The 26,635-nt window shown below is 39.7% G+C and overlaps 1 protein-coding gene across 1 annotated transcript; it reads left to right on the top strand.

Moving 5' to 3' along the window:
- Nucleotides 1–404: 404 nt before the first annotated feature.
- Nucleotides 405–21,866, top strand: AZIN1 (antizyme inhibitor 1). Its single transcript, XM_009891814.1, has 11 exons — nucleotides 405–556; nucleotides 8,564–8,761; nucleotides 10,813–10,986; nucleotides 11,280–11,452; nucleotides 15,034–15,168; nucleotides 16,973–17,054; nucleotides 18,156–18,230; nucleotides 19,356–19,521; nucleotides 20,076–20,194; nucleotides 20,367–20,581; nucleotides 21,190–21,866. Exons 2-11 carry the CDS (start codon nucleotides 8,660–8,662, stop codon nucleotides 21,299–21,301), a joined length of 1,353 nt encoding a protein of 450 aa, XP_009890116.1. The 5' UTR covers nucleotides 405–556; nucleotides 8,564–8,659; the 3' UTR covers nucleotides 21,302–21,866.
- Nucleotides 21,867–26,635: the final 4,769 nt, after the last annotated feature.

Here is a 26,635-nt window from a genome sequence, read left to right on the forward strand (position 1 = left end):
CAGGGGAAGAAAGAACATGGGAAGGGAATTCTAAAATAGAAAGGAAGTGGGGAGGAGAAGAGTCATAGTGGTTAGAGGGTTAAAAACACTTCTGGGAGCGTAGTCCTGTACTAAGGAGTACTACCCTAAAGTAGGATCAGCTCTTTGCCTTTAGTTTTTAAAATCTTCCAGTTCAGACTATGAAAGGTAAGTACAGGCAAGCAGTTTCATGTGCCTAATTCATGTGTTTTAGCAGTTCTTCATAAGTCTGACTTGTTCTGGCTCAGAGTTTGCATTCGCTCTTGTGATTATAAACTTTCTTCCTGGGGTGTTGCAAGCCTCCTTAAGCACTACTGAAAAAGCATTTGTTACTTGTTTTAAGAAAATGCTTTTCTCTTGTTCTGGCTATGAAACTTTTGTTATGCTTTTTCTCCCACAGGGCAAAATCTCTGATCAAGTTTACAACTATCCAGAGGGCTTAGGAGAAGTGCTTTATAGAGAACAGTTCGACTTCAACGCTGAGCCACCTTGGGAACCTAGCTGATGATAGTAGGGTTCCATCTCCTAACTTGTCCATGTAAGTCTCTTCACCTTCTATTTTTTCACCCGTATGCAGGAGGACATGCATTTCCAGAAGTACAAACAGCATGTATTGGCTTTTTGATAAGCAAGTTAACTGTCTTGATGTAGATTATCAGAATTTGAAAATAGTGGTGTGCATATTATATGGGGCATTCATTCAAGGGGGGAACCCTAATTTTTACTCACCTAGTACTTTTTCCAACAGAGTTATCTGATTAATTTGAGACGTGTGAGTAAACTTTGTAAATAGAGTTATTATCTGAATTAGGGCTGTTGGCTGGAGGTATTCTAAAATAGAATGCTGTAACTTCAGTCTCTCAGTGGTAATTCGTAAGTCATGAATTTGCACTGCATGACTGTTAACATCGAATTGTGATTTTCTGAGTACTGTGTGATTTCTTATGGTATTTTACACTGAAATAGTTAAAATATGCTAGTGTAAACAGTAACTAATGCTGATCATGGAGGGTGTGCCTTCCCAAATGCCTGTCTCCATTATTTGCTAATTACTGTCCACTTCCACAAATAGTTGTAGTTGAGCTACAGTAGAATGTGGAATTCTGTGTTGGATGGAAATTGTGTACCAATTACAAATGCCTTTACATTTTTAAGAGGCAAGTAGTTATTAAAGAAAAACAAAACCCATGATAACTGAAAACAAATGAATGCACATAGGTGATCTTAAGGAGCACAGAAAACTCTGGAATGTGTGTGGTTATCCTGTTCTGTTAACATACAACAATAGCTTTATGTGGTTTTAACAATAGCCTTAAATGCATTTGCAGTATCTGAGTTAAGCTGATTTTATACAGTATTACTTTTTTCCTGTCTAGCTGAGGCTTACTACCTATAAATTACATAACACTTCAGTGTAAAACTTGAGAATGAGAATGGTTAAGTGCATCTAACTGAGCCAGGTACTTTTTAAAGACCACAAAGAGTCCAAATGCCAGTTGTGTTAGTGTGTCTCCTAATAAGGTACTTAATGTAGATGACCTTGTTCTTTTGAAAATACTGCAGTAAAGGAGGCACAGGATGAGCTTGGTTTATCATGTTTTTCTGGCTTTAACTCCAGAGGTTATGTTCTTCTTGTTTTGTTTGAAACTTACTGAATTAACCACATATGTCTGGTTCCCTGTAGATGAGTGCTCTATTCAAGTGAATACAGTTCACACTGAAAATTCTTTGAATATCATCGTTATTTAGTAGGTGTCACATGATTTTTATAAGCAAAAGATCTGGGAAAATTGTTTCTCTTGTTCAGTTTCGGCTCACTCTTGCATGATGTTTTGCACTTCAAGAGGAATAAAGCAGTAAAAAGATAGGAAAGGCAAAAGAATTGTTAGGAGGAAGGAGTGAATAAAGTATAAAATCTTAAGGTACTATAAATGCATTTTTAGTTTTGAAAACTGTTTGAAGCAATTGTGGCTTTGACTGAGGTTTTTCTCTTTGAGAATGCTCTTCTGGTACCTTCACTGAGATTATTCTTTCCTAACTGGTGGACTGATGCATTGTGGCAAGTAGTGCAAGGTATAGCTTGTCCTAGAATGGAAATGCCACTGCATTTGCTGTTTTTGTAGCTGAATGTTCAGGTCTGTGTGTTTATTTTGATCTTGGATCTGTTCTGTGTTCAGTAGTTATATACCATACACAAATATATGTAGCTTAGTATTGAATGTAGTGGTGAGGTAGGTAGCAGTAGTATGGACATAAATCTGTACCTGTTTTGGTGTGCTGAAGCACAGGTAATTGCCTCAAACACAGCTAAGATGTAAGTTAGCCAGCTAATTGCTAGTTTGAATCCTATTCAACTTGCAAAGTGATGTAATGGGAAAAAGGCCAATTGAGCTTTTAAATGTAATTATTAATAGTAGGTTTCAATGGAACTCAAATCTTCTGTCTGAAGGTGTACTTACATTCCCATTAAACTTGCTTCCTTTCTATAATTATCTCCCTCCCACTTTTGTCCTTGTATTAGACTGGCCAAGGAAGAGCTTGGTATTTAGTTCTGTCTTGCTCTGCAAGCTCTGACTTCCTGCGCAGTCTGGCAACTGTGGTCTGAAGTGTCTTGCTCCTTTGAAAACCTGTTCTATTTATTGCCACATCTGGTTGATTGGAAATAGAGAGATTTAGCGATGGAAATCTAATCTATTAACAAGCCCTGTCTATGCCAAGTGGAAGCAGTAGTTATCTGGACTGGCTAGCTTTTAAAGCTCTCTGGACTTTGTCTAAATGGGACTGAGTGGCAGTTGAGCAACAGGAGGGCTGGGAATTTGGAGGGTTGGAGGGCAATGGAAAGGCCCAATGTTAATATTGACTAAGTAAGAGGATAGGAAAGGGAAGTAGCTGCTTGTACTGTCATGAAAGAGAAGTGCTGGTATGGTAGCACAGAAGTACACATACACTTAGAGTACTCGCTTTTATAAGCTTTGCTAGCTTATTAGCTCTGAATATTGTATACAGACTTCACGAAAACAGAAGGACGTTCTTGAAAGCATGGTTCTTACAGAGTATGTCAGATGGGGTATTGTTTTTGAGTATGTACCCACTTGGCTTGCTTACTTCAGCAGAGATGCTCTTGTTACATTGCTCATTTAACTCTGGAATACTCCTGAGAGAATGATAAGATGCAACAAACTGAAGCTGTACAGGTAGTGTACACTGCCACTCTCAGTGGATTTGTACTGAGAGCCAACTTGGGTAACGCACAATGTCCACTGCCACTGTAAATAGACACCTGCTTCAGCATTTCCATCAGTGGCTGCATTCAGCTAACTGAATAATAAGGATGTAAGTTAGTGATGAAGTGGCATCTTGAAATATTTTTTTTAAAAGATACTTCCATTATAAATACGCGTTTCCCGCACTGAAAGCGGAGTACTCATGTTTCTACTCTTCTAGTATGCCTGTTCTGTACTTAATTGCCAGTGTTAGTCACAAAATGCTTCTACTTTTTTGATCTGTTACCCGTGAAGAACCAGTATTGTGTGGAATGTGAGATGAATATATTTTACCTCCTTACGATTTTTGAATCGGCATAATTGTTAATCTCATAAATATTTATTTTGCTTAATAAGACATGTAGTTGAAAGGCGTTGATGGGAGCCTGTTCATTTTACAGAGACTTTGTTCTTTGCAGAGGAAGTTTTTAATGAAAGAACCAAACCTCAAGGTGGTTTGTTTTTTTTAGGCCAAACAATATGTAGTTCTGACAATGTAAAGAAAAAAGAAAATGATGTGTTTGTTACAGATGCTTGCATATGACAAGCGCATGTTTAGTTAGTCACTTTTCAGAGCATTTTAATTTTCTTCTATTCCAGATGTCTGAATTAATTGCAGTGTTTAAAAGTTTACATATTCAAAGTTCTTTATCTGGGAAGTCATTGTGTTAAACCCTAAAGAGCCTGAGGATGCAAGCTTACTTCAAAGAAAGCAATTGCATGCCTACGTAGAAGTCTCATACCACTTGACAGCTTTTGTTTGCCCTAAAATATATGTCCTGGAGCATTGTGCAGACTAACATTTCAGGTGGTAAAATGGGTGGTGTTACCACACTAAGTCTGTCAAATCATGACTTGCAGCAAGTCAGCACTTCCAGCAAGGACTGAACTCTGTACTGTAATGATTTCTGACTCATCTTACAGGCATAGAAGTATTAAACTATTCTCTTGATTTCCTTCTGCGTGTATTCATTTGATCTTTCCCAAATTTTATCATTGATTCTCCTACCCCCTCAGGAGGGGCTCAGTCAGAACAGAGTAAAGTTCTAGCACAATCCCAAATCCTACTGTAGGTATTAACCCCTTTAAGAAATGTTTCTCAAGTATGCATGGTTTTGTGCTCTAACAGCGCTGGTAGGAATTTAACTTTTCTCTTTGTAGAATATTCTTCCTATCTTATTCTCAACAAGACTCCAAAGATGTAATTTCTTTCGGAGCAGAATTGGAGAGGAGAGGAGTGGGCTGTGGCTCTGAAGACAGAAGTTGGTAGGATAATGTTATCTTTTTTTTTTTTTTTTGTTAAATGAAAAAACTTAGATGTCATGGACATGGTAAGAAACAGCAATTGCTGTTAAGCCACCTGGGAGAGGTTATAGTAAGTTGTTTATGGCTTGTTGCAAGCTATTTTATTAAGTCTGAACTAGCACAGATTTCTCTTCATCCCTACCTCTTGACCATAAGATGCTTTTGGATGAATGAACTATAAGAGACAATGTCTGTTTTAGGAAATGACCTTCATCGAAGCTAACAAAAAGCTCTTGGCTGCCTGATTAATCCTTGCTGTTGTTCAAGGTTGATGTGGTCAATTAGTTGAGTAAAACACACATCTGTACCACTTTTTTTTTTATGGAGCAGCCTGCTCTTCTGAAACTAATATACTTATTTTTGCTCTCAAACATAGATTTTTCTTAAGATCTCTGATGTAGCTTAAGACTTATCTGGTAAGCAAGCAGATTAAATCGAAGTTAAGCGTTCTTTTTGTTGCTGCTGTTTTTGAGGTGTTAGTGGTTGAGAGGCCTCCTCCCCACCATGCTTTACTGAAACCAGTTCTTCCCCCCATCCAGGATCTCCCCAGAAGTAAAAGGGCAGCTGTAGATACCACAGTCATTAACTATGAAAAAATTGTTCTTTTAAGAGTACTAAAGTACTAGCTTCAATCTACTCCCATGTAACTCAGGTGAACACCAGGACTTGAAGAAAAAAGCTAGCTGTTGTTTACCTCGAGCTTCTTAATTTGAAGTATGAGGCACAAGCAGTTAGCCTGTCGGGGATGTGCTGGTGGCTGAGTCTAAAAGTCCATTCAGTGCAGCGAGGGGTCGGTTCCTCTGGGTTTGCTGAGACCTCCCAGCAGGGCAGGTCAGGGGCAGGGGTGCAATCATTCAGTGGAAGGGGCTCTTGACTGTCTGCATGCTTTAGAATGTAGGAAGTGGCTTGTAGTACAAAAAAAAACCCCAAACCCATCATCAAAACTTTTAAAATCTAGTAGTACCCTTATATACAGTAAATCCTTGAAATGCTTTAGTTCTGCCTTGAGGCTTTTTAACAGGTTTGTATGATGTGTCAGGGAATTGTGCACTTATGATCAGAAACAAAGTTTGTCCAACTTGAATAAACAATAAGAAAAAAGAAGCTCAGATACGAGGCTTATGCCGGTCCCAGTCACTTCTTGCATGCATTCAGCTGCAGATACTTACAGTATTTACTGTTTTGCTGTGAGGGGGGGGGGGGGGGGGGGGTGAAAGAGGAACTGGGATCATGGAAGCTCATCCTCTACAGAGTTACTGTGTCAAAATGTTGCCACTGAGTTTTGTTGAATTTTTTCTGAAGTCACAGCATAGATTAGATGAGTCCTAAAAGATGTCATAGATTTAGACGAAGCAGAAAGCTTATTTGTCCTCCATGTAACAAAAGGATTACAAAACTTGTGGGTTTTGTACATTTGGGTATTCTACATTTGAATAATCTGCTGAAAATGGAAATCACTTTGCTCTTGCATGTGTTTGCCACGGTTGTTTACTTATTCCTCTTCGGGTAGTATTTGTCTTGCAAGAAGACAACAGAAGAGCTGTTATTGTAGAAGAAAAGTTTAATGTATTTTACCCAACCAGCAAGTTCCTGAGGATGCATAAAGTGCTTTAAAACTTAGTTAAACATTAGGCTGTTTAAGTTATACTATGAAGAAATTATGCTAAAATAATTAAGCTCTACTGTTAGTGCTTTTTCATCTTTTGATCTTCACATTTTGAATGCTCCAGAACTATATAAAACTTCCAGTAAAATGCTGATGCCAGCTTTTCTTTGGGGGGGGGGGGGGAGGAGGAGAGGTTGGGGCAGAACAAAACAAAACCCAAACCATGCCCGTTTTGGTACTCTGCTTCTGGAAATCATGGATATTTTATGGAAGTGAATGTGTTGAGGACTTTGTACTAATCAGCTAGCAAATGAAGGATACTGATGAAGTACCTGTTCGGAGGGTGACAGTAGCTATGTAAACATGACTGTGCTGTTCATGTTTGTTTCACTGATTCCAAGTCAAACTTTGTTCACAAGCATGTCTTTTTTTTGTTTTGTTTGTTTGCTGTTTTTTTCTAAGGATTTTAGCTGTTACTCTCAAATTTAAACTGAGCTGTGACTGACTGAAAGTATTTTTCCTGGTTATTAAAGTGTCAAGACCTAGTAATTCTTTCTGTAATTGTAGTTTACTTAAATCCTTACATCAATGTGATAATTATCTTGCTCTTTCATGATTGTTTTAGATCTTCAGGATTCACTTAAATAAGCATGTGACTCACTGTACGTGTGAGACAAAAATGTTCTTACCCAGCGTACTTGTTTTTATCATTCAGCTGCTGTATATGACTGAAAATTCTCGCTGCTGCTGAGTTAAATTCACCTGGCAGTAACTACTTCTCTTAAACATAGGTGGCATACTTGAGTTATGCAGAAAGCATACAAAACTCTGCTGGCTCTTTTCCCTGTTACTTGGTGTAATGACAAACAGGAGCAACTGCTGCTTAGTTGTCTTAGTAATAATAGCTTGAGCAAAAGTAACATTGTTCATGTTAACAATGTTGACCAAACATGTTGCAAATTGTGGAAATTTTTGACAGTAGGGAGGTGGTGGGAGAAACATGAGACAGTTAATTCTGAGGCCTCGTGATTATTTGAAGCCTAAATTATCATCTTAGCTTTTAGAGTCTTAATGAAGTATTTTTTACCTTTGGGTGTAATGTTTCTGGTTTCTATCAACACTTTTAATTAGAAAAATAATTTTGCTATTGTAAAGCCAAGTACAGGTGCCTTAAGAAAACAACCATTATTTTTTTATAAATACTATGCAACTTCTGTTGAAAGATTAGAAAAAAAAGTCTTGGGTGTCCATGTAAAGAAGGGATCTAATTAGCTGACTAGTTTTAATCAATCTTGTGTTAGTCATAAAGATGACAACTGGAAGTCTGGTCAGTCTGTTGCTATAAGTGAATAAACTGCCTTTAAACAAGACCTACAACTCTAATGGAATGTAAACTGCAGATCGTATTCATTAAATAAGGCTGATGAACGTATATAAACAACTGTTGGAAGTTTTCTGCTGTTTATTTTTTAACTTGAGACCGAGTATTTAATCCATATTCTAAGACTGTATATTTAATAATGTTTTCTGTCTTTAGATTTTGTTGATTCAGGTTGTCTTTTGGAAAACACTGCTTATAAACAACATTTAATTAGCAGTGAAGGTTTGAGAATAAACAAGATGCAAATAAAGCTAGGCCATAACAGTTACTTTCTTTTAATACCATTTCTACTTACTAAGATTAATTGTCATTTTAAAAAACTACTTCTAGCTAGTGGCTTCTTTCTGTTAACCTCTATTGAAGTGAAGATTTTTGTGCTGTAGGTTATCTTCTGAACAATACAGCAAAATAAACGTCTCGTAAATACAGTGTGTGAAGGCAGTGGTTATAAATTAGCATCTAAACAAAACCAGAATGTTAACACAAATATGTGAATCTTAACAAATATCAATGCTAACTTGTAGTTTATTGATTAAATGTTTTCTTTAACAAATTCAGAAATGTTGTATTACAGGCAGTCTTCCAGTTGCATACTTGAATACTAATGTCATTTAAGATGCCATACTTAAGAAAAACTGAGCTGAGGTGTTTGTCAAGTATGCTACACTTGCAGTATTTTCGTAGTTTCCATAAGCTTAACACAGATCAGTGTGCTTACAGTCTGGGATGCTTCTCAAGACCAGACTTGCTTCAGTGGTTTCTTATTCTTCTTTAAGTTAGTAACACATTTAAAAGACACGGCTTCCATTTTATTCTTTGCTTCAGTAGAATTGCACTATCCTTATCCCTGGCAAATGGAGGGTGGACAGAGTAAAAAAATACTTGATTTTTGTGGAGAGAGAGTGTGTGTGTTACTATGTGTAATTTTTAAGTAGTGGTGTACTATGCTTTGTGCCTCTTTTCCCATTAATTTATGTTTTCTTTGTACAGTTTGTTGCATAATTTAAGGACCCGGATATAAGGCTTGGAAGCCCATCCCTTGTGTTTCTTGGTTTATGACTGTCGGCTTTGTGGAATACGGCTGAGATGAAAGGATTTCTCGAGGATGCAAATTACTCCATTGGCCTGTTGGATGAAGGAGCAACTCTTGCAGATGTTATTGACAACTGTATTTATGAACATACTCATGTAAGTTTTAGAAGTTTTCCAAATCTTCTGGTTTAGTCCTCTAAGTCTTCAAACTAGGTCAAGGTATTTAGCACTGATGAGCTGACAGCAGTAGAGGAACAGTCAGCTAAAACTCACCTTATAAAGTAGTTTCCTCTTCTAATTCTACTTTGCTGTTTGTTTGCCTCGGGCTGAACTCTGCTGGGGAAATTTGGGCAACAGTTGTTACCTCCCTTGGTGTGGCTAGTAGGAAAGTAGTCTTGCTGATGTAATTAAATACAGGTTCCCATCTCATTGTTTCAAGAGATTTTATTATCAGTGGGGTTTAGACAAGGAACCTGGAATTGACCAAGTGAATATTACTGAGTTAGAAACTTTTTTGCTCTTTACCTAAGAATATACCAAAGTTTAGACAAATATGTATGCTGAGCCAGTTTAAAGCCATGTTTTAAATTTCGGTGGTCAATCATGGCTGTGTTGTTATACATCTTCCTGTTATCCTTCTCTCTGTTGGAAACATGGGTACAAGCATATTGTGAGGTGCTACCTCTTTTCTTTGAAGAAAATAAACTGGTCTAAAAGCTATTAAGGTTTAGCAGTCTACTGGAAAGAAACAAATAATTCTGTGTATACAATAATAGTTTTATTCAATAAGGCTTCACTCAGTTTTTAGGAGGCAGTAAGATGTTGTCTTTGTTTTATAGACAAATTTGTGGAAATAGAGCTTTTTTAAAAAAGAGGTTTCAGTAAGCAAATACTGTATCCTTAATATGCCATACCTATGAGTTGTTCACTTTTCCCTTGGTTTAGCAGAACTAATGTTCAAATGCAGTGCTCAACTATAGTACAGCAAACAGCTAAATCCCATGGCCTTCTGAACTCAGGTGTAGGATTCCCAAATCCTGATTCCTAATATTCTTTTTCTGTCTAGCAAATAAATAGGTAAACTACTGGCAACATGTCATGTCTCCAACCACTGGCTGGCTCACAGAGGATAGCTGCCTCCTGCTGCTTTCATTTACTCCTTTAGCTCAAGGGGTAGAGGCCTGTGCCATGGATAAAAATTCCTGCTGGTGACCCGTACAGGGGGTCAGTATGCTTCCACCCGATGGAATTTCTATTTGTGTTTTTTAAACAAATAAAGACATTGTATACGATAAGCCACAACATAGTTTCATATCTGCGAAAGTCAAGTGCTAGAATTAACGTTTGATGTACAGTCTTAATTCAGATCGATCATATATTTTGTGATGGTCTTTAAATGATACAGGGTAGGCCATTCATTTACAGGAATTTAGAGTGCACATTATAAACAATTATAGAATGATCTGTTTGGATTTCCATCTACTGCATCCACATCATGACTTAATATTGACAAAGACTATGGTAACAGATGCACAAGGGGCACTGTTAACAGTTTCCACAAAAAGTGTCTGATTTTTCTTGAAGATTACGCACTTGACTCTGCAACCTTAACACACTGAGTTTAGTTCTTAGAATTCTGTTTTAACTTTGTGCTTCACAAGATGTGAACAGTCTCAAACTTCCTGAATTAAATACTATCAAACAAATTTTCAGTAAAATGAGCTCTTAGCTAGATGTTAAAATAATGGTAGTGCATTAGATTTTTTTCCATGTATAATAAGCTATAAATTATGTTGAGACTGTGGAAGCTTTTGTCCCGGTGGATTTTCTTCCTCCATAAAGTTGCAGACTTCTGAAAACACAAAGTTGGAAGAAATTTGTAACCTATTCTGAATTGTTAGATAAAATCAGCATTTGGCATTTAAGTAGCATCCCTTGTTCAGGAATCTCAGAATATTGTCTAAATAGCATTTATAATATCTCTGAAGTGGTAGGTATTCCTTTTGATTTTTACTGATTTTTAAATTCGTTCAAATTGCTAGGTGAAAGTGAAAACGAGAGGATTGTTCGAGGTCAAACCTAAAAGTTAATAGGAGGATGAAAAAAATCCTTTAAGACTTTAAGGATTAGTTTCATGGGTTATTCATGTTGTGACAGCAAACCCACAATTTCAGACACTTTATTTTCCTGTTTTTCCTTTTGTTTAGAGTGGAAAAAGAGCATTTTATGTTGGTGATCTTGGAAAGCTTGTAAAGAAGAACACACAATGGCAGAACGTGATGGCACCAATAAAACCATTTTATCCTGTAAGATGCAATTCTACTCCAGGTGTACTTGAAATTTTGGGAACCCTTGGGGTTGGATTTGCATGTTCCAGTAAAGTAAGTTGATTTTGTTTTCTGAGTATCTGTGTGCCTTATTTTCTTCCATCTGTCTGCTGTTTTAAAATCAGCTTTTTGGTGTAAAGTGCCATGGTTATATATAATATAATTTAAATTGGGAACTTTTGTGTAACTAGCAGTTGCAAATCTGTACTTCCACCCTAGCAGCAGTGGATGGTTCTCTTTAGTGTATTTTGACTATTTAGTCCAGTACTAGAGCACAGCTAATAAAAATTCAGAAAAGATAGTGCACTGGACTGTGTGTCAAACTCTGGTATGCTCCTGTTTTTCAGTCTGAAATGGCATTGGTACAAGACCTGGGCATTTCTCCTGAAAACATGATATATACAAATCCTTGCAAGCAAGCTTCTCAGATAAAGTATGCAGCGAAAGCTGGGATAAACATCATGACTTGTGACAATGATATTGAGCTGAAGAAAATTGCACGTAACCATCCAAATGCTAAGTAAGTGTCAAAATTCTGGTTTTGCTTTTTATGTGGTGGAAATTTAATTTTGCCTGTGTTCTGGGTTGTTTGAGTTGCAAGCAAGGTACATGGCTTCTTTACTACAATTCACTTGTACCTATTTTTCTCTTCTCTGATGTCTCTTTTAAAAGCAGCTTTTTTGTAACTCTATCCCTACTGGGTCTCAGCTTCCTAATAAGGCCCCTTGTTTTGGGAGAAATCCTGCCTTTGATTTCATGAGGCAATCTTTACGAAAAGGTTTTGGTGATTAAACTTCAGAAGTCTGTCACCTCGTCATCTGCAAGTACATCTTCCTCCTGCTCTGTGGCTTCAGTGTTTTCTTTCAGGGTACTCGGCTGAAGCCACTTATAATCCAAACACAAGTCAGGGTTGAGACTATCAGCAAATAAGCATGTGCCTTGGGTCCCATCTAGGGCTTGGGCATGCTCTGCAGGTCTATTGAATATTCCTACAGGTATTTCCCCACTATTAAAACTGAGAAATTTGACTCCAGTTCTATTTTTAGTCACTTCAGTATTGGCCCAGATGCTTTCTGTAGAGAAGTGATCAAAGCTGATGTTCTGGTCACTAAATACAAGAATTTTATTGTTGCCAATGTATCATGGTTCCTTTTGGACTGATAGGTGCTCATGTCATTAAGCGTCACGTCCCTCACGTAGGAATACTTTGGCTGTGGGCCATACCTTTAAGAAATTTGGAGTTGGAGCCTTAGTGAAAGTTACATTGCCTTCCAGTGATGAACTAGGTATAGCTTCCCACAAACATCATGAGAGCACACTAATAAACTGAAATCCTGACGTTCTTTATAAAGCCCTTGGTCTAGACAGTCCTTAGTGTCATGTCTTCTCCCAAAACTATGGCCACAGTTGTAGAATTGGGAAGATTCTACTGAGTTCAGTATCTGGAGACTCTGCTCATCCCACCTGGTTATTTTTTTGTTTTGGTTTGGCTGTGGACTGCCTTGAGAGTGAATATTGCTGATGCTAGTGCGTACACTTCCTCCTCATGGAAACCTGTCGGTGCTTTGCATACTGGAGAGTACTTCCTGTGCAAAGAATGTTACCTGTGATAAATAATTTGGTGTTTAAAATCTTGGCCTTGACATACTGCGTGCCTTTGAAAGTCTTAGCAATGCTAAAGCTGTCTCTCAATCATTAGTGTTTTACCAGTTATCACTGGTGGTTTTAGTGTTTTGTTAGTTTTTATGTTGATTTATTTCCTTGAGTCTAACAGCCTCTTTTAGATGTCTATCATAACATCCACAGGAAGAGAAGTTAGGATGTAGACTTTTCTTGAGCCAGAGAAATTGTAAAGCAGGGAAATGGAACGGAGTTTCATGATCTGGAGAAAACCAACATAAACTCTTCACTTCTTTTCAAGGATCCCATAGCCTAATATTTGAAAAAGTTCCTGTTTACCAAAGAAAAGAAACTCTGTCTACGAAACAACTGCAATTTGCCATCTGATTTTTCTAGAAGCCTGATCTCTGGCTCTCCTATTGGGTAGACACTTGTTTGTATGTTTTATTAGAATTTTTATTCAGGTCATTAAAACTTTGCTGAAGTGACAACTATGAGTTTTCCCCTTTCTCTTCCCTGGCATAATTGCAAGAAGTCAAAGCCTTTATATAGCCTTGTTCTTCCTGTGTGTGGTTGTTATAGCTAGGTTGTCTTTTTGTAGGTGAGGCTAATTACGCTTTGGCTGAGGAAATTGTGCTTAGTAATCTGTAATTCTCCTCGTTCCCTGAAAATTCTTTCAACTTTCTTCACTGAACTCAGTAATGGGTGGGTCTTTCCTTATAATTGATGTTTCTGCCTTTGGAAGCCTTAGCAACTTGAACAGTTGCAAATTTCTTTTAAGAAAGAGGGGAAATGACAGAAAGGAGTGTTTAGTCTTCTGTTTCTTCATACCTTTGGATTTTCCCAGGTATAGTTGCAACTGCTGAGTTTGCTGGTGTCCTAAGAACTCCAGTAAGAGGCATGGTTGGTTTAAGTGTCAATGCTTCCTTGAAAATAAACAAAATCCAAACCTCAAACACACACATCTACCTCTAGCCCTGCTTTAACTGGCTGAAACTTAGGAAGAAGAATCCTACTAGATTTTTAGAAATTGGAATTACTCTTTCAATGGTATGCACTAGAAAAATATCTTAACTAACTTACAATGCTGCCATAATAATCAATAAAATTTAACATTGGATGTCTTTAAGAAACAGCTTTGTGTAATCTTAGTGTGAGACTACAAACAATAGTATTATGGATTTGGATTTTTTTATATTTTAAAGAATTTAACAATTTTTTTTGTTACACCTAGTACTCTTTCCAAACACTTCACAAAGTATTGACTACAAATTTATTGAACAGAAGTGTCCTTGCTAGTGGAGCAACTAGTGGGAGGCTAGTCAGTTTCTCGATGAGTGGAGTGGTATAAATTACAATTAACAAGGATTGCTGGGCAACCTGTGAGAATTTAGGATTTTTTTTCTTTATAAAATAGACTTTAAACACATTGTGAGACATTTGGAAAGAACTTTAAAAAGTCAGGGTAGCTATTAGGCCAACGCATTTTGTAGTGGCTAGGTTAAGTTTTGCTTGTTTCATGTCTTGAAAAGAACTATTTCACTTTGAGTGCAGAGCTTGTATTGCTTGTTTACACTCTCCATCTTGGTTAACTGTAATGTATTCTGTGCTGTCTGTGTGTATGTCACGACACTACTTGTGTTTAGCTTACTACATGGCTAATTAATTGATTTGGGGGGGGAGAGGGAGGAGGAAGCCAGTGACTTAGTGGACAGCAGCCTGAATTTGTGAGTTTTGGAGGTGTATCTCTAAATATTTTCATGTGAACATGCCTTTGCCACTCAAGTGCTACTTCAGCGTAGCAAACTGTCAACACTGGCACTACGGTTTGCCAAACCTACCCAGAACGGGGCTTTGACCGGAGGGAGGAAGCTGTCTCACTGCATAAGACTGTAAGAGATGGTACTCCTTGCCTCCCTGCTCCACGAGTGCCCTGGAAGAAGGAGCAGGGACTGGACTGACTCCCCCACACCATCCCCAGTCCATACGCTCAGCCAGGAGGGGAGGTGGAGGGATGTGGCCAGGCTGTGCTTTCAGTGTGTCAGCCTGGTGTTCTCCAGATGCCGAGTTTAACCAAATCTGATGGATTACTGACTGAAGGGGAATCCCCACACTCTCCTCTTGACTAGAAGGGAGGACAGAGATGGGAAAAGCATATTGCAGTCTTAGTGGCTTTATGAGGAAGTATACTTTATTAGAAGGTAACATTCTCTTTTATTACAGCACTCAACAGACTCTTGCTGCTACAAAAGAGTCTTAGTTGCTGCATTTCGAAATCCCTTGTCCTTGTTGGCTCCATGTTTTAGCCCCTAATTGCTAGTTTTTTCTCTGTACAGGATTGTTTTTATTAGGTTGACTTGACTCATCCATCGATGGAGCTGGAGTACTGACAACATAATCAACACACTTCTGACAGTCTTCAGGCTTCACATGTGCTGATGATGTAAACCAACTGCCCCAATCATCTTCCCCTTCTCTTAGGCTCTTACTGCACATTGCCACAGAAGACATTACTGCTGATGAGGAGATGAATATGAAGTTTGGCACCACCCTGAAGAACTGTAGGCACCTCATGGAATGTGCTAAGGAGCTGGGAGTCCAAATAGTTGGTGTTAAGTGAGTAACTTTATTGTTCTCTGCTGGCTGAGCAGATGTTTGTATGATGTACTCAAGACTTAGAATACAAAAGAATTTTTCCCTCCTTTGGCACTATTTTACAGGGGTTTTTAAAGAAAACAAAAAAACTTCTGGATCGTGAGTTTTTGCTGGCAAGCAAGGGCTAATATCCAAGCAAAAGCTAGTATGAAACAAAGTGACTGTTACAGACATGAAAGCAATTTCAAATAAAGTATCAGAAACTTTCACGCTGACAGAAGGATTTAGAAGCCTCTCCTATTTTCTAGCTATATTCTTGAACTTCTGTGGTAACTTGATTTGTATCTTTCAAGCAATCAACAGCATAACAGACAGATAAGTTGTAGTGTAGCATGGGATAGCTTGCACAGACTTTGAACAAGATGAACGTGGGGATGGATTTTTGAAGAGTTAGGTCCTATGGCACTCTTTGATCATATCAAGACAAAATACTCAGATGAGTTTGACTTGCAGATGGCAGGAATGAATCTTAGTGTTCTGAGAGCTACCAGATGATCTTTGGTATTTTAATTTGAAGTTTGACACAAAGATTTTACTATATGGAGGAAAAATGCATGCCTGAGTCTTTGTTTTGTCTGCCTTCAGCTATTAATGTATCACATGCTCATGAATGTTTCTTTTACTTGTTTGGTTGCTTTCTTGAGAGTGGGCCATCAATGCAGTAAAAATGGTATTTAAAAATTTTATATATAAAAAAATCTGGAAGCCAGGTTTTGAGGATTTAAACCACAATTGTTTTGATATAAAACTGATATTAAATTAAAGGTACTATAATTGTTACAAATGACGAATGTATTTTAAAATTACATGATATTACTGAAAAAATGTACCTCTTATAATATCTAACTTTAACAAAAATCACATTTTTTGCATTTTCTTTAAATGCAATTAAAAAAATTAAAAATCCACATGCAGATTGATGCAAGTAAGTTTAAAAGTGACCTCTGCCTCAAAATGGCATTCCTTAAAGAAGTGAGTAGACTTGGAGTAGAGAGCATCGTGGCTCAGATGGGTATGTGTATGGTCTGTCCAGAACCAGCAGACCATACTAGTCTTTAGGAAGCCCATGGGAATGTTGGTGCTTATTTTAGCACCTGAGTTACTACCAGTATTATGGCACTACTTAAACCTTTTGGACAAAGAACCAGAGGGGATTCAGGAGCTTGTGGGAGGAGTCAGCGCTTCTGATGACCTGCTTACCAACCTTTTCAGTCCTGCTGCGCAACGAGGAACTGGCTTGGGGTGAAGAGGCTTCAGAACAGAATGGCACTGGGACACGCCTCTCCTCACCCTCTCCAAATACTGCAGAGAGCAGGGAATGTGCACAGTGCAGCCCTGGCTTTGCGAAGAAATCTGGATAGCCTGGGAGAAAGGGCATACAGGCAAGGCAATACAAAGTAGGATAAGAGAAGGGAAACTGTATGCAGGTACTGTGTTAGCATTGGCACCCACTGAAGAACACGTTTTAACTGCTTTGATAGTGAAGACTGAAAAGTTCAGTAAATCTGTTGTTGTTTTGAAAAGATGAAAATATTGTAGGACGTTCTTAGCATTAAGATGAAGACAAGCCTCAAGTACGAATCCAATGGAATAGAAGGCAATTGTCTTCAGAGATTATTTGTTGCAGTTACCATATTATCATGCAAGCTTGCCTTGAGCCACTTGGGAATGAAATGCTTCCATTGTTGTTGTAGATGGTGAAACAGTTTGCTTGGTCTGAAAGCTGCACAGTTCAGTGTATTAACTGTGTTTTTATTTCTTTCAGATTTCATGTTTCAGGCTCTTGCAAGGAAATGCAAACGTATATTCATGCTATATCTGATGCTCGGTGTGTGTTTGACATGGCTGTAAGTAGATACATACACGCATGCGATTGCTACAGTAGAGGATCCATTCTATTCTAATCATGCTAACAAGCCAACTATGTTATTTCCAAAATACATCAACGCAGAAAATGGAACTTCTAGGAAGGGACTAAATACTCCGTTATGAGATGTGTAGTAAAGGTAAAACAGACTTTGTAGTACTAAGTGGGGACAAAGGTTAATGAATACTGTCCCACTGACAGGCAGTAGCCCTGTATGCTGTTTTCCTAGAAAAAATTAGTTTCCCACTTTTGGTAAAGGCGTTTTGAAATTCAAATGTTAATCCTGCGAATACACAGTTCACACTTTTAAGCTATATTAAAATATTAAGTGTTTGTGTGCTGGCATATATCACGATACAACCACTAACTTGGTGTATGTGATTTCTGAGATTAATAACTAAGCATCATAAGAAATAAAGGCATTATATTGGGGGAGGGGATATCCAAGTTTGGATGAAGAATGGGTTTGTTAAATGTTTCAGATGACTCATGAGTCTTACATGTTCTGTGTGTATTTCAATTGTAAATTCAAAAATCCCTTCTCTGAACATCTGTCTTCCTGTAAATGAGAAGGTCGTAAACTAAATAGAGAAGACGACACGTCTTTTTACTCTTATTACTGCAGTTAGTGCATTAGCTCTGACCGGTAACACAGAGGGCAGCAGAACTGAAGTTCCCACTGATCTTTGTGAAAATTTATCGTAGCAGTCTTGTCATCTAAGCCCTATCCAAAAGACTTGCATTATGCGTATTTGTAAATTCCTGAAACTTTGTCAGAATGCACCACCCTGTTCAGCAAATACTATCTGAATACAACAAATGCCACAAGATGGGAGTTGATGTTGCTGTGGGACTTCTACTTGAACTGTGTAACCAGCCTCTATTGACATCCCAATGCTGTTCCTACTAGGTTTAATGGAGCTATACTGACTTCATAATGCTGTTACTCCCTTGCTAGACATACTCTGCTAAATATGCTTAAAAGTATGAGTACATAGAAAACAACCACAGTAGGGAGCAACAAAAAATATTTTTACAGTTAGAGTTGTCTGTGTGCTTACATTCTGCCTATGTATTTTAGGAAGAATTTGGCTTTAAGATGAACATGTTGGATATTGGTGGTGGCTTCACAGGTTCAGAACTTCAGCTGGAAGAGGTAAATTTATTGGAAGTTGAAACTCTAATTTTGATTTATGAAGCTCAAGCATTTAACATTCAAACTGCAACTAACGTTAATAGATGAAACCTATTTTAAATTCCATGTTAGACTGTAATTCATAAGATGCAAATAATTGGTTTTATATTCTTTATCATGGGTAGTGTAATCAGTCCTTGGAGGGAGGGAAGTGATGACTATTTCTTTTTAATGCTGTTCATTGAATGAATGCTGACTTAAGCATGTCACAGATTGAACTACTATCCTAAGCCACCTTAACAGCAGTAATTCAATTTTTTTGGCAATTGACTGTTATTGTCCAACTGTTTACTCTTGCATGGTTTGGGCCAGGATTGCTTAGCATGCTTTGGCTCATAACCCATATTGCTACTGTATAAAAATTTCTGGTACTTTGCTTTAGAACTGAAGACTAAAGGTCTTGCTTTTATCTTTGCTTTGGCTAGCCTTAAATAAAACTCTTAATACTGATTTGGCCTAAATGGGATCTCTAGTACACAGTAGCATATAAAACAATAACCTGTTCACGCTGTTTTGTTGTCTTAAAGACAAACTCCTTCAATGTAGGACAGTGAAAGTGATTCAATTAAAAGTTACGAACAACAATCAGGGCTTTTCTTTCTTAATTCTAACTGTTCTGTTACTTGTCCAAAATACTTGTTAATCCTCAAATATCTGCCTTAAGATTTGAGCATCAGCATTAAATAATGTGTTCTGTATCTAACATGACACTATTGAGAACTGATCACAAAAAGTCCCTTTCCTTGGATTCATACATAACTTTACATTATCTGTTTTGCTGGACAAACTTTGAAATTACTTGTGCAGTCTGGAGTGTACCACGTACCACAACTTGGCTGTGAGGAGGGACTGTGTAGTACTCTAACTCAAGGTATTCAGTCTTCAGTGTTCAGCAGAATGCCCTATTTTCTTAAACACTTCTGTAAATTTTGGACTTCTGGTAAGGGCACTTGTCAGAGAACGGAGGAACAGAGTAAGCTTTTGGTGTGCTTACTAAACTGTTGAGGACTGAAAGTGTGCGTGTGTCTATCTGACATACAGGTAAGCTGAGTTTCACTGATCTTACCTCTGACTTCAATTTGCTAGGTTAATCACGTCATCAGGCCATTGCTGGATGTCTACTTTCCTAAGGAATCTGGTGTTAATGTGATTGCAGAGCCTGGATGTTACTACGTTTCCTCTGCATTTACACTAGCAGTTAACATCATTGCAAAGAAGACTGTTGAGTATGATAAACTTCTTCCTTCTGGAGGTAAGGGTCAATTTCTTTTACGTATTAGGAATCAGTACAGATAACTTCCCACTTCTAGTCAGGATGGACTAGTTTGTCTCAGCATATATTTAATACATTCCCTTATGTTTGCACTGTGATCTGCCTTTTAGGATCTGACCATATGTTATCTGTATCTCACTTGGTTACATTTATATGACGCTTCTTGTTTCCGTACTAGGTTTGACTTCTCAATGGTTAAACCTATATTGCATGCTTTACAAAAGGTGTATTAGAAAGTTCTATACTAGGAGAACACAGAAGAAGTATTGTAGAGAGAGCTGTTTCTCTGCTAAAGTAGAAAATGGATTTGTGTCCTTAACAGTGATGATTACTGAAAGTATTTATTTTATTAAGGCTCACCCTTAATGTTACAACTGAATTTATAATCTGGTCTCATACAGATTGCTCGTAATTCTCCCGTTCCAGTATATATGGAACCCCCTTGTCAGGAGAAAGCAGTTGACTTAAGTTAGATTGCAAAAGACTACTTATGACAAAAATCGCATGCAAGACTACTTCTTTTTTACTTCCAGTGGAGCAAACCAGGAATGATGATGAACCAGTATTTACATATTACATAAATGATGGTGTTTATGGTTCTTTTGCAAGTAAATTGTCTGAGAAACTGAATACTATCCCAGAGGTTCACAAGGTGAGTCCTTCTATAATCTTCAGATATAGTCCTTATCCTTATTTTTTTTTATATTTTTAACACTTCATATGTATATAACTATATATTATTGATAAGATTATCCTTATGTATGTTTGAAAATTTTCCTATTTAATAAACTAAAGCCTGAATTACCTGGATCATTTCCATATAGAAATACAAGGAAGATGAGCCTCTGTTCGCAAGCAGCCTTTGGGGTCCATCCTGTGATGAGCTTGATCAAATTGTGGAAAACTGTCTTCTTCCCGAGTTGAGCGTTGGAGATTGGCTGATCTTTGATAATATGGGTTCTGGTACCTTAGGTGAACAGTCTACCTTTAACGACTATCAGAGGCCACTGATTTACTACATGATGTCTTTCAGTGACTGGTAAGAAAGTTCTTTTGATAGTGGCAAGATAGTTTTCACTTCATTCAAGAGTGTGCACTTACAGCCAAATATAAATGATACTTGATGGCAAATACAGGAAGATGGAACTGAGCACAAGAGCGTGCCTTCTTAATTTGTTGGGGGTTTTGTTGCTCTTCTGTCTGACTTTGCTAAGGCTAAACTGAGAGCTGTGATAAAATGCCTACTTTGCTTTAGGCAAAGCAAAATACCCAATGTGAACTGAGTTTAGTGGTAGTTGTTGCTGAGTAATAGCCTTTTACTGCTTGACATCAGCTGTTGAGGTTTCCTAATGCTAATAATTGCAACTTGCCTACAATATTAGCGCTATCATAAGCAGGAAGGGCAGTAACACTGTTATGGTGATGATGAGCTGGGTAACCTGTCCAATACAGAGGTATTCCGCCAGTGCAGAGTCATGGCTTTTCTGTATCTGCCAAGTACTTGCATAGCTGATTCTCCTTTCTGCTGGCACTGGGGCCAACCTATCCAGGGACAGCAGACCTCAAACGCTATATTCGAGGCTGGTTTCTCAGGTGAAACTGTACATGAAAACACCTTATTACAACTGTCATCCTTTTCTGCTGCAGGGATGAGATGCAAGATGCTGGAATTGCTTCAGACACATTGATGAAGAACTTCTTCTTTGTGCCTTCTTGCATTCAGCTGAGCCCGGAAGACCGCTTTTCCACTGCAGCTTAAACACAGGCATTAACGCTTCATTTAGACCTGCAGTTGCAAGTCTGTAGTTTGTCTGGTCAACATTCCAGTGTGGAAGAAATGGAACAATCTTGAATTCAATTCATTCTCTTCAAAACTTGAAAAAATAGTAATGGCTAATGGGGACCAGGCAAAACAAGCTACAGCTACAATTCACTGGGGGGTGGGAGGGTTAGATAATGGTGTCCAAATTTAAAATCAAGTTCATTCAACCCCTGAGCGTTTAAATATGCAACAAAATGGATGACTTAGTGGAGATGGAAACCCATCACTTGGGTTCTTCAACAGTTTACATACAAGTACACAGTTTTTATACTAAGGATTCCTGTTAGAAAAAAAAGTCTTGTAAAGTTATTGTCTTTCGCCCAGATATATCAAATGTCAGTGGGAGACCAGTGTGACTTCATTAGATGTTTAGTGTATTTAGAATGTGTAAATTTGTGCTTTGAACTGTAGTTTAATAAATGTAAAATTGCATCATAGTATTTGTTGTATTTGACCCTTGATGTATCCCTTGTATGATTGCAATAAAACTTTGTGTAGATTTTACTGTTTTTCAGGCTAACTTTGGGAGGGGCTAGGCAGAAGAGGTAGCTAGAAGACAGATGTATACGATTGTTTTGAGAAGCCTTCTTTTCTCTAGCCCGTTATTTCAGCTTTGTATTAAACCATAAATAACTCCAGCTTGATAAACTTGCATGAACTGAAAGTCCTAGAAGTTCCTGAAAGGCTAAAAGGCAATATGTGTGTGTTCTTTTAGAGCATGACCTTAGAATTCAGTTCTTAACACCAAACAGCAAACCTGCAATAGATACAGATGTCCACAGAGAAAGGTAGTCTTTTAGCCAAGCATGCATGTAGTGCCCCTGAGGCAGCATGGGGTAGTACGGCTCTGCAAGTTGTCAGAGAACCTTTAGCTCTTGGTTTTTTTGTTTTTAATGCTGTTTATCAAAGAGTCTAGCTTTTGACTTCAGCTAGTTCTGGACAGTGCTGACTCTGAAGAGAAGGGCTACACAAGTCTTCAGAAACATCAATGCTCTCTTGTGCTGGACTTTATTTAAATATATATGTCCACAGAGTAAAGGTAAAGCACGCTACCCAAAGTACATATGCCAACTGCATTGAGTAACTGGAACTGCTGAAACTGGTCAGAGGATTTTGTTATGTTACTGGAGCCTCTTGATTTCTTCAAGGTCCTTTTCTTACTTTCTCATTTTAACTTCACCTACTTGAAAACTGGGGGGAGGAGGAGAAGGGGTGTCAGGGCTTTGAACTGGTGCATTAAGTTCTGGACCCTGCAAAGGGGACTTTTTTCAAGCCTTTAGTTGGAGGTAAAATTTCTACCTCTTGGCTGCAAGTATATTTTACGTGAGTGCCAGGTGGTGGGGAATCTCAACTTCTGGCTCTGTAAAGCAAAGATTTTGTAAAACTTGAACTTTAAGTAAAAAGCAAAGAAAATTCTCAATTTGGACTTGTCAGAACAGTTTTACAGGCCAGCTACAAGAGGTACAAAATGGCCTATGTTTTGAAGATGCAGTCTAAGAAACACTTATTACTGGAATTAAATGTGGAAGTAGGAAAGGGAGTAAATAATGATAGTGGCAAAGCTGTTGCGTTGTGTTTTTCCATCCCCATGTTTAAAGGAGTGATAGGCACTTCAGTCAATCAGTTGAGGTCTTTCTCTAGAAGAAACATACTGCTGCATGGATTTTGACTAAATGCAAATTACAGTTGCCTAAGATAAGTTTTATGCAGTCTTAAGGAGGGTTGTTTTATGTTGACTTACAGATCAGTTGAAAAAAATTCCTCTATAAATGATACAGTGGTCAGAGCAGAAATACTCATTGTACTTGAGGACAGTTTGCCATTAAAAACAACCTGGAGTTGGAACACAGTATGTATTTCAATTTGATTTGCTAAGTGTTGGCGATTTACATTGTAATTCAGAATCTTACTGAAAATATAAAAGCTGGATGGTTTCTGTATAGTAGTTGGAACTAATGTAGCCGTGTTGTGCTCAGTACATGTCTGCAATGTCTCGTGTTGACGGAGGCCACTGCTCACGCAGCCCTGCTGCTACAGCGAGCTGCAGTAGCTGGAATTTCTTTGATACTGATCTATGCAAACAGTGTTTTGGTGTATAATACAATTACTCATTGCGCATGCCAAACAGATCCCACCTGCTTTGGCCTGAAGTACTTCCCTCGTCCAGCCCTTCAGCCTGCATACCATTTCCCAAGGAAGATCCAGGGCCGCAACCCCAGACAGCGCTATGTTACTAGTGGTGCCAATTACCCCTCTGGAATGGGAGAAAACAATTCTACCTTTTCCTTGTGTGTCTAAGCAGCTGTGCAACTGGCTTATGTTGGCTCAAAATAAAAGTTGGTGCCCTGGATCCACCATTGGATGTGTCACCACTTCATCTGTACTCTTAACTGCTGCTTTTGGGGGAGGGCAGTGGAGTAGTCTGGTAATGTGTCATAGTAAGCTTATACAGGTTTGAACCCTCCTTTATTAAAAAAAAAAAAACAAAACAAAACTAAAAATCCAAAACTAAACAGAAGCAGGTTCTTTAAAAGACAGCATGCAGTGAAACTTCAGGTTTGTAGCTCTACTTCCCTGCTTTTAGTGCCTCGTGGCTGCGTAACTGCCATGCTCTGTTCTCCCACTCCCCCAAAGACCATGGGGGGGACCATACCTTTGGTCCACTCTTGTGGAGGAGTAGAGTGGTGGTGCTCTCGGGGCTGGGCTAAGGCCTTGGGTGGCAGCTGAAAAGCAAACGCAGCCCTGCGGAGAAAGGCCAACCGCAGCAGGGCCCTGGTGCTGCTGGCAGGAGGGGTTGGGGCTCTGCATGTCCCCAGAGAGGCAGCCCTGGGCGCTGGCTGTGCTGCAAGGAGCGGGGAGAGGCAGCAGGGTATGTACCAAAGAGGGTTTGTCTTAACTGGTCTGACCATAACAAAGAGAAAGTCATTTCTGTGGGTGCCACAGTCATTTGGTTTATGTGCTGCAGAAGGTGTTGGACGATACACATCGCAATGGAAGCACTACACTGACTGTGGGCTGCTTGCTCGTTCTCTGGACTCATTTCCTCCCTTTACTAAAACTCAAAATTTCAATTAAGTAGTGGCATGTAATTCACTACCCCAATTTACTACTATTTATTGCTTTAATATGTGATGAGAGTCGTGTGCTTCAAGTACTTCCCTCCCCTGAGGGTTAGGGAGCCGCAGCCCCTGCCCGCAGCCACCACTTCCCACTGCCGAGGGGAGCGGGTTTGCGGTGCTGGTCACCAGGCTGCCAAGGGAAGGCAGGTCAACATCTTTTTAATCTGGGACTGGGGGGTTATACCCCGAGAGCCTGACAAAGAGGGGAGCCTGTCTGCTCTGCCGCCCTGGGGCACGGGGTGGGAGCAACAGCAGCGCGAGAGTGCTGTGGACTCCCCTTATTACAGTCCCTATCCTTGGAATAACGAGCTTTCTCTTTGCTTCATATTTTAATCTCTTTGCAACTGCCTAGTCCTTAATCTGCATTAGGGGCATTAATAGGATTTACCTTGTCAGCTACATAGGACAAAGCTAATTGTGCTTGTCAGCCTGAGCCAGAAAAGAGCAGCTTTTGGGGAGGTGGCAGCAGGAGCTGGTTCCCCTGGCCTTCAGTCCAGCCAGCAGCTCCTCATCCTCTCTGCACTGAGAGCCACCAACCTCCGGTTATGGGTACATCTCTCTCCAAAGACTCTGTGTTGCCATTCCCATAAGTTCTATTGAATATAATGCTTTATTTTAACGTTCTCTGACTGAAATGCTGCAGTAGGCAGTAGTGCAGACCACAACCTCTGTCAAACGTGCATCACATAACGGTACGTGTCCTACTATATAGGGCAGATACTTGGTGTCAGCCAAAAATGGCAGGGAAAACTATTTCAGGCCCAAGGATTTATAGTGTGATTTCGTGAGTACCTGCATGATTTTGGATCCTGATTGTATATCTTGCTCAACCACGCAGTCTCTGAGCATGACCCTTCTTCATACCATTAAGAAAAATTACTCGGATATTTGTGTCACAAGTTCGTTACGCTTCTGACGTGGAAATACCTGCTGTTAAGGTGGTGACAGCAGAGGGGAGCTGATGCTTCAGGTCTTGGTAGCAGCAGCGATACAGCCTGAGGTCACTCACGCATCGGTGCCTGTGGCCAGCAGAGACGGCAGAGGGATGCGCTGATGCTGTGTCCAGCACAAGCGATGACGCCATCCAGTAAATTCCCTTTAAAAAAAAACAAACAAACAAGGAAATAAAAATAAGATAGCGAGCCCTACTGTCACGCTGCTTGCAAGAAGCATCTGAAACGGCAGCACCGGGGTATCAGGGCTGAGCTGCCTGTGTGCAATTTTTCAGCCCAATGACGGAGCTTCAGCAGCTCTTGGCTGGCTCCCAGGGCATCCCAGATGGCGCAGGGCGGGCGAGTGGAGCTCCCTGGAAAGGGAGCTGCGGCCGGCAGGGAGCTCCACTCGCCCGCCCTGCGCCGGTTGCCTTCCCAGAGAGCCGGACCCGGGTGTCTTGAGGGTTCAAAATCTTCCCCTTCCATGTGGGGATGGGGATGGACCTGCCTTTGCTGGTACCAGCTGGATGGTGGAGGTGGGTGACAGACTCCGGGGTGTGGGACCGGAGGACTCCCACACCCCACATTCCCATCAAAAGTTTCCATTTCAACAAATTACTATGATTTTCCAACAACGGCAAGTTCCCAGCCAGCTCTAGCTGCCGAAGCGAGCGGCCCTGGGACACCGGCCGAGGAGTAAAGATGTCTCCTTCTCCAGCTGCCCTTGACCCCCAGGCGCTCACCAGAAGCAGGGCCAGGCTGGCAGCAGCCACACTTCATCGTCCTTCCTGCGGGACAGGGACTGGGACCCACCAGCCATCGCACCCCACGTCCCCCCCACCACTACACCCCCTCCACAGGCTGCACCGAGATGAGTGGTGACAGCTGGGGGGACAGTGGGGACAAGAATGAAAGACATCCCTCGGCACCCGGATAAGTTGGGCTGGTATTTTTTTCCAGGCTGGGAGGTATAACGGAGGCGCCCCCTGCGCTCCCCCTGGGTTCAGGTTTCCTTTCCCCTCCGGAGCTGCTGGACGGGGTTACCGGCAGGGGGGGGGCGGAACGGCGCCCGCGCGGCGCGGCTGAAATTTTCCACTTGAGATGCGTGTGAGACCAGAATAGATTTCCAGGGTGTTATTTTTTTTTTGTTTTTCCCCGCCCTGCTGGCTAGCGGAAGGCCAGAGAATGCTTTGCAGTGTTTGCTTTTAAAGCACCCTCCA

This window comes from Charadrius vociferus, unplaced genomic scaffold (assembly GCF_000708025.1).
Source record: "Charadrius vociferus isolate BGI_N301 unplaced genomic scaffold, ASM70802v2 scaffold15, whole genome shotgun sequence".
In the NCBI taxonomy this organism is placed as follows: Eukaryota; Metazoa; Chordata; class Aves; order Charadriiformes; family Charadriidae; genus Charadrius; species Charadrius vociferus.

Excerpts from the sequence above, each read along its gene's own strand:
- AZIN1 (XM_009891814.1), top strand. The coding sequence starts at position 8,660 with ATGAAAGGATTTCTCGAGGATGCAAATTACTCCATTGGCCTGTTGGAT. Across the intron at positions 8,762-10,812 it reads GTATTTATGAACATACTCAT|AGTGGAAAAAGAGCATTTTA; the intron begins GTAAGTTTTAGA and ends CCTTTTGTTTAG. Across the intron at positions 10,987-11,279 it reads GATTTGCATGTTCCAGTAAA|TCTGAAATGGCATTGGTACA; the intron begins GTAAGTTGATTT and ends CCTGTTTTTCAG.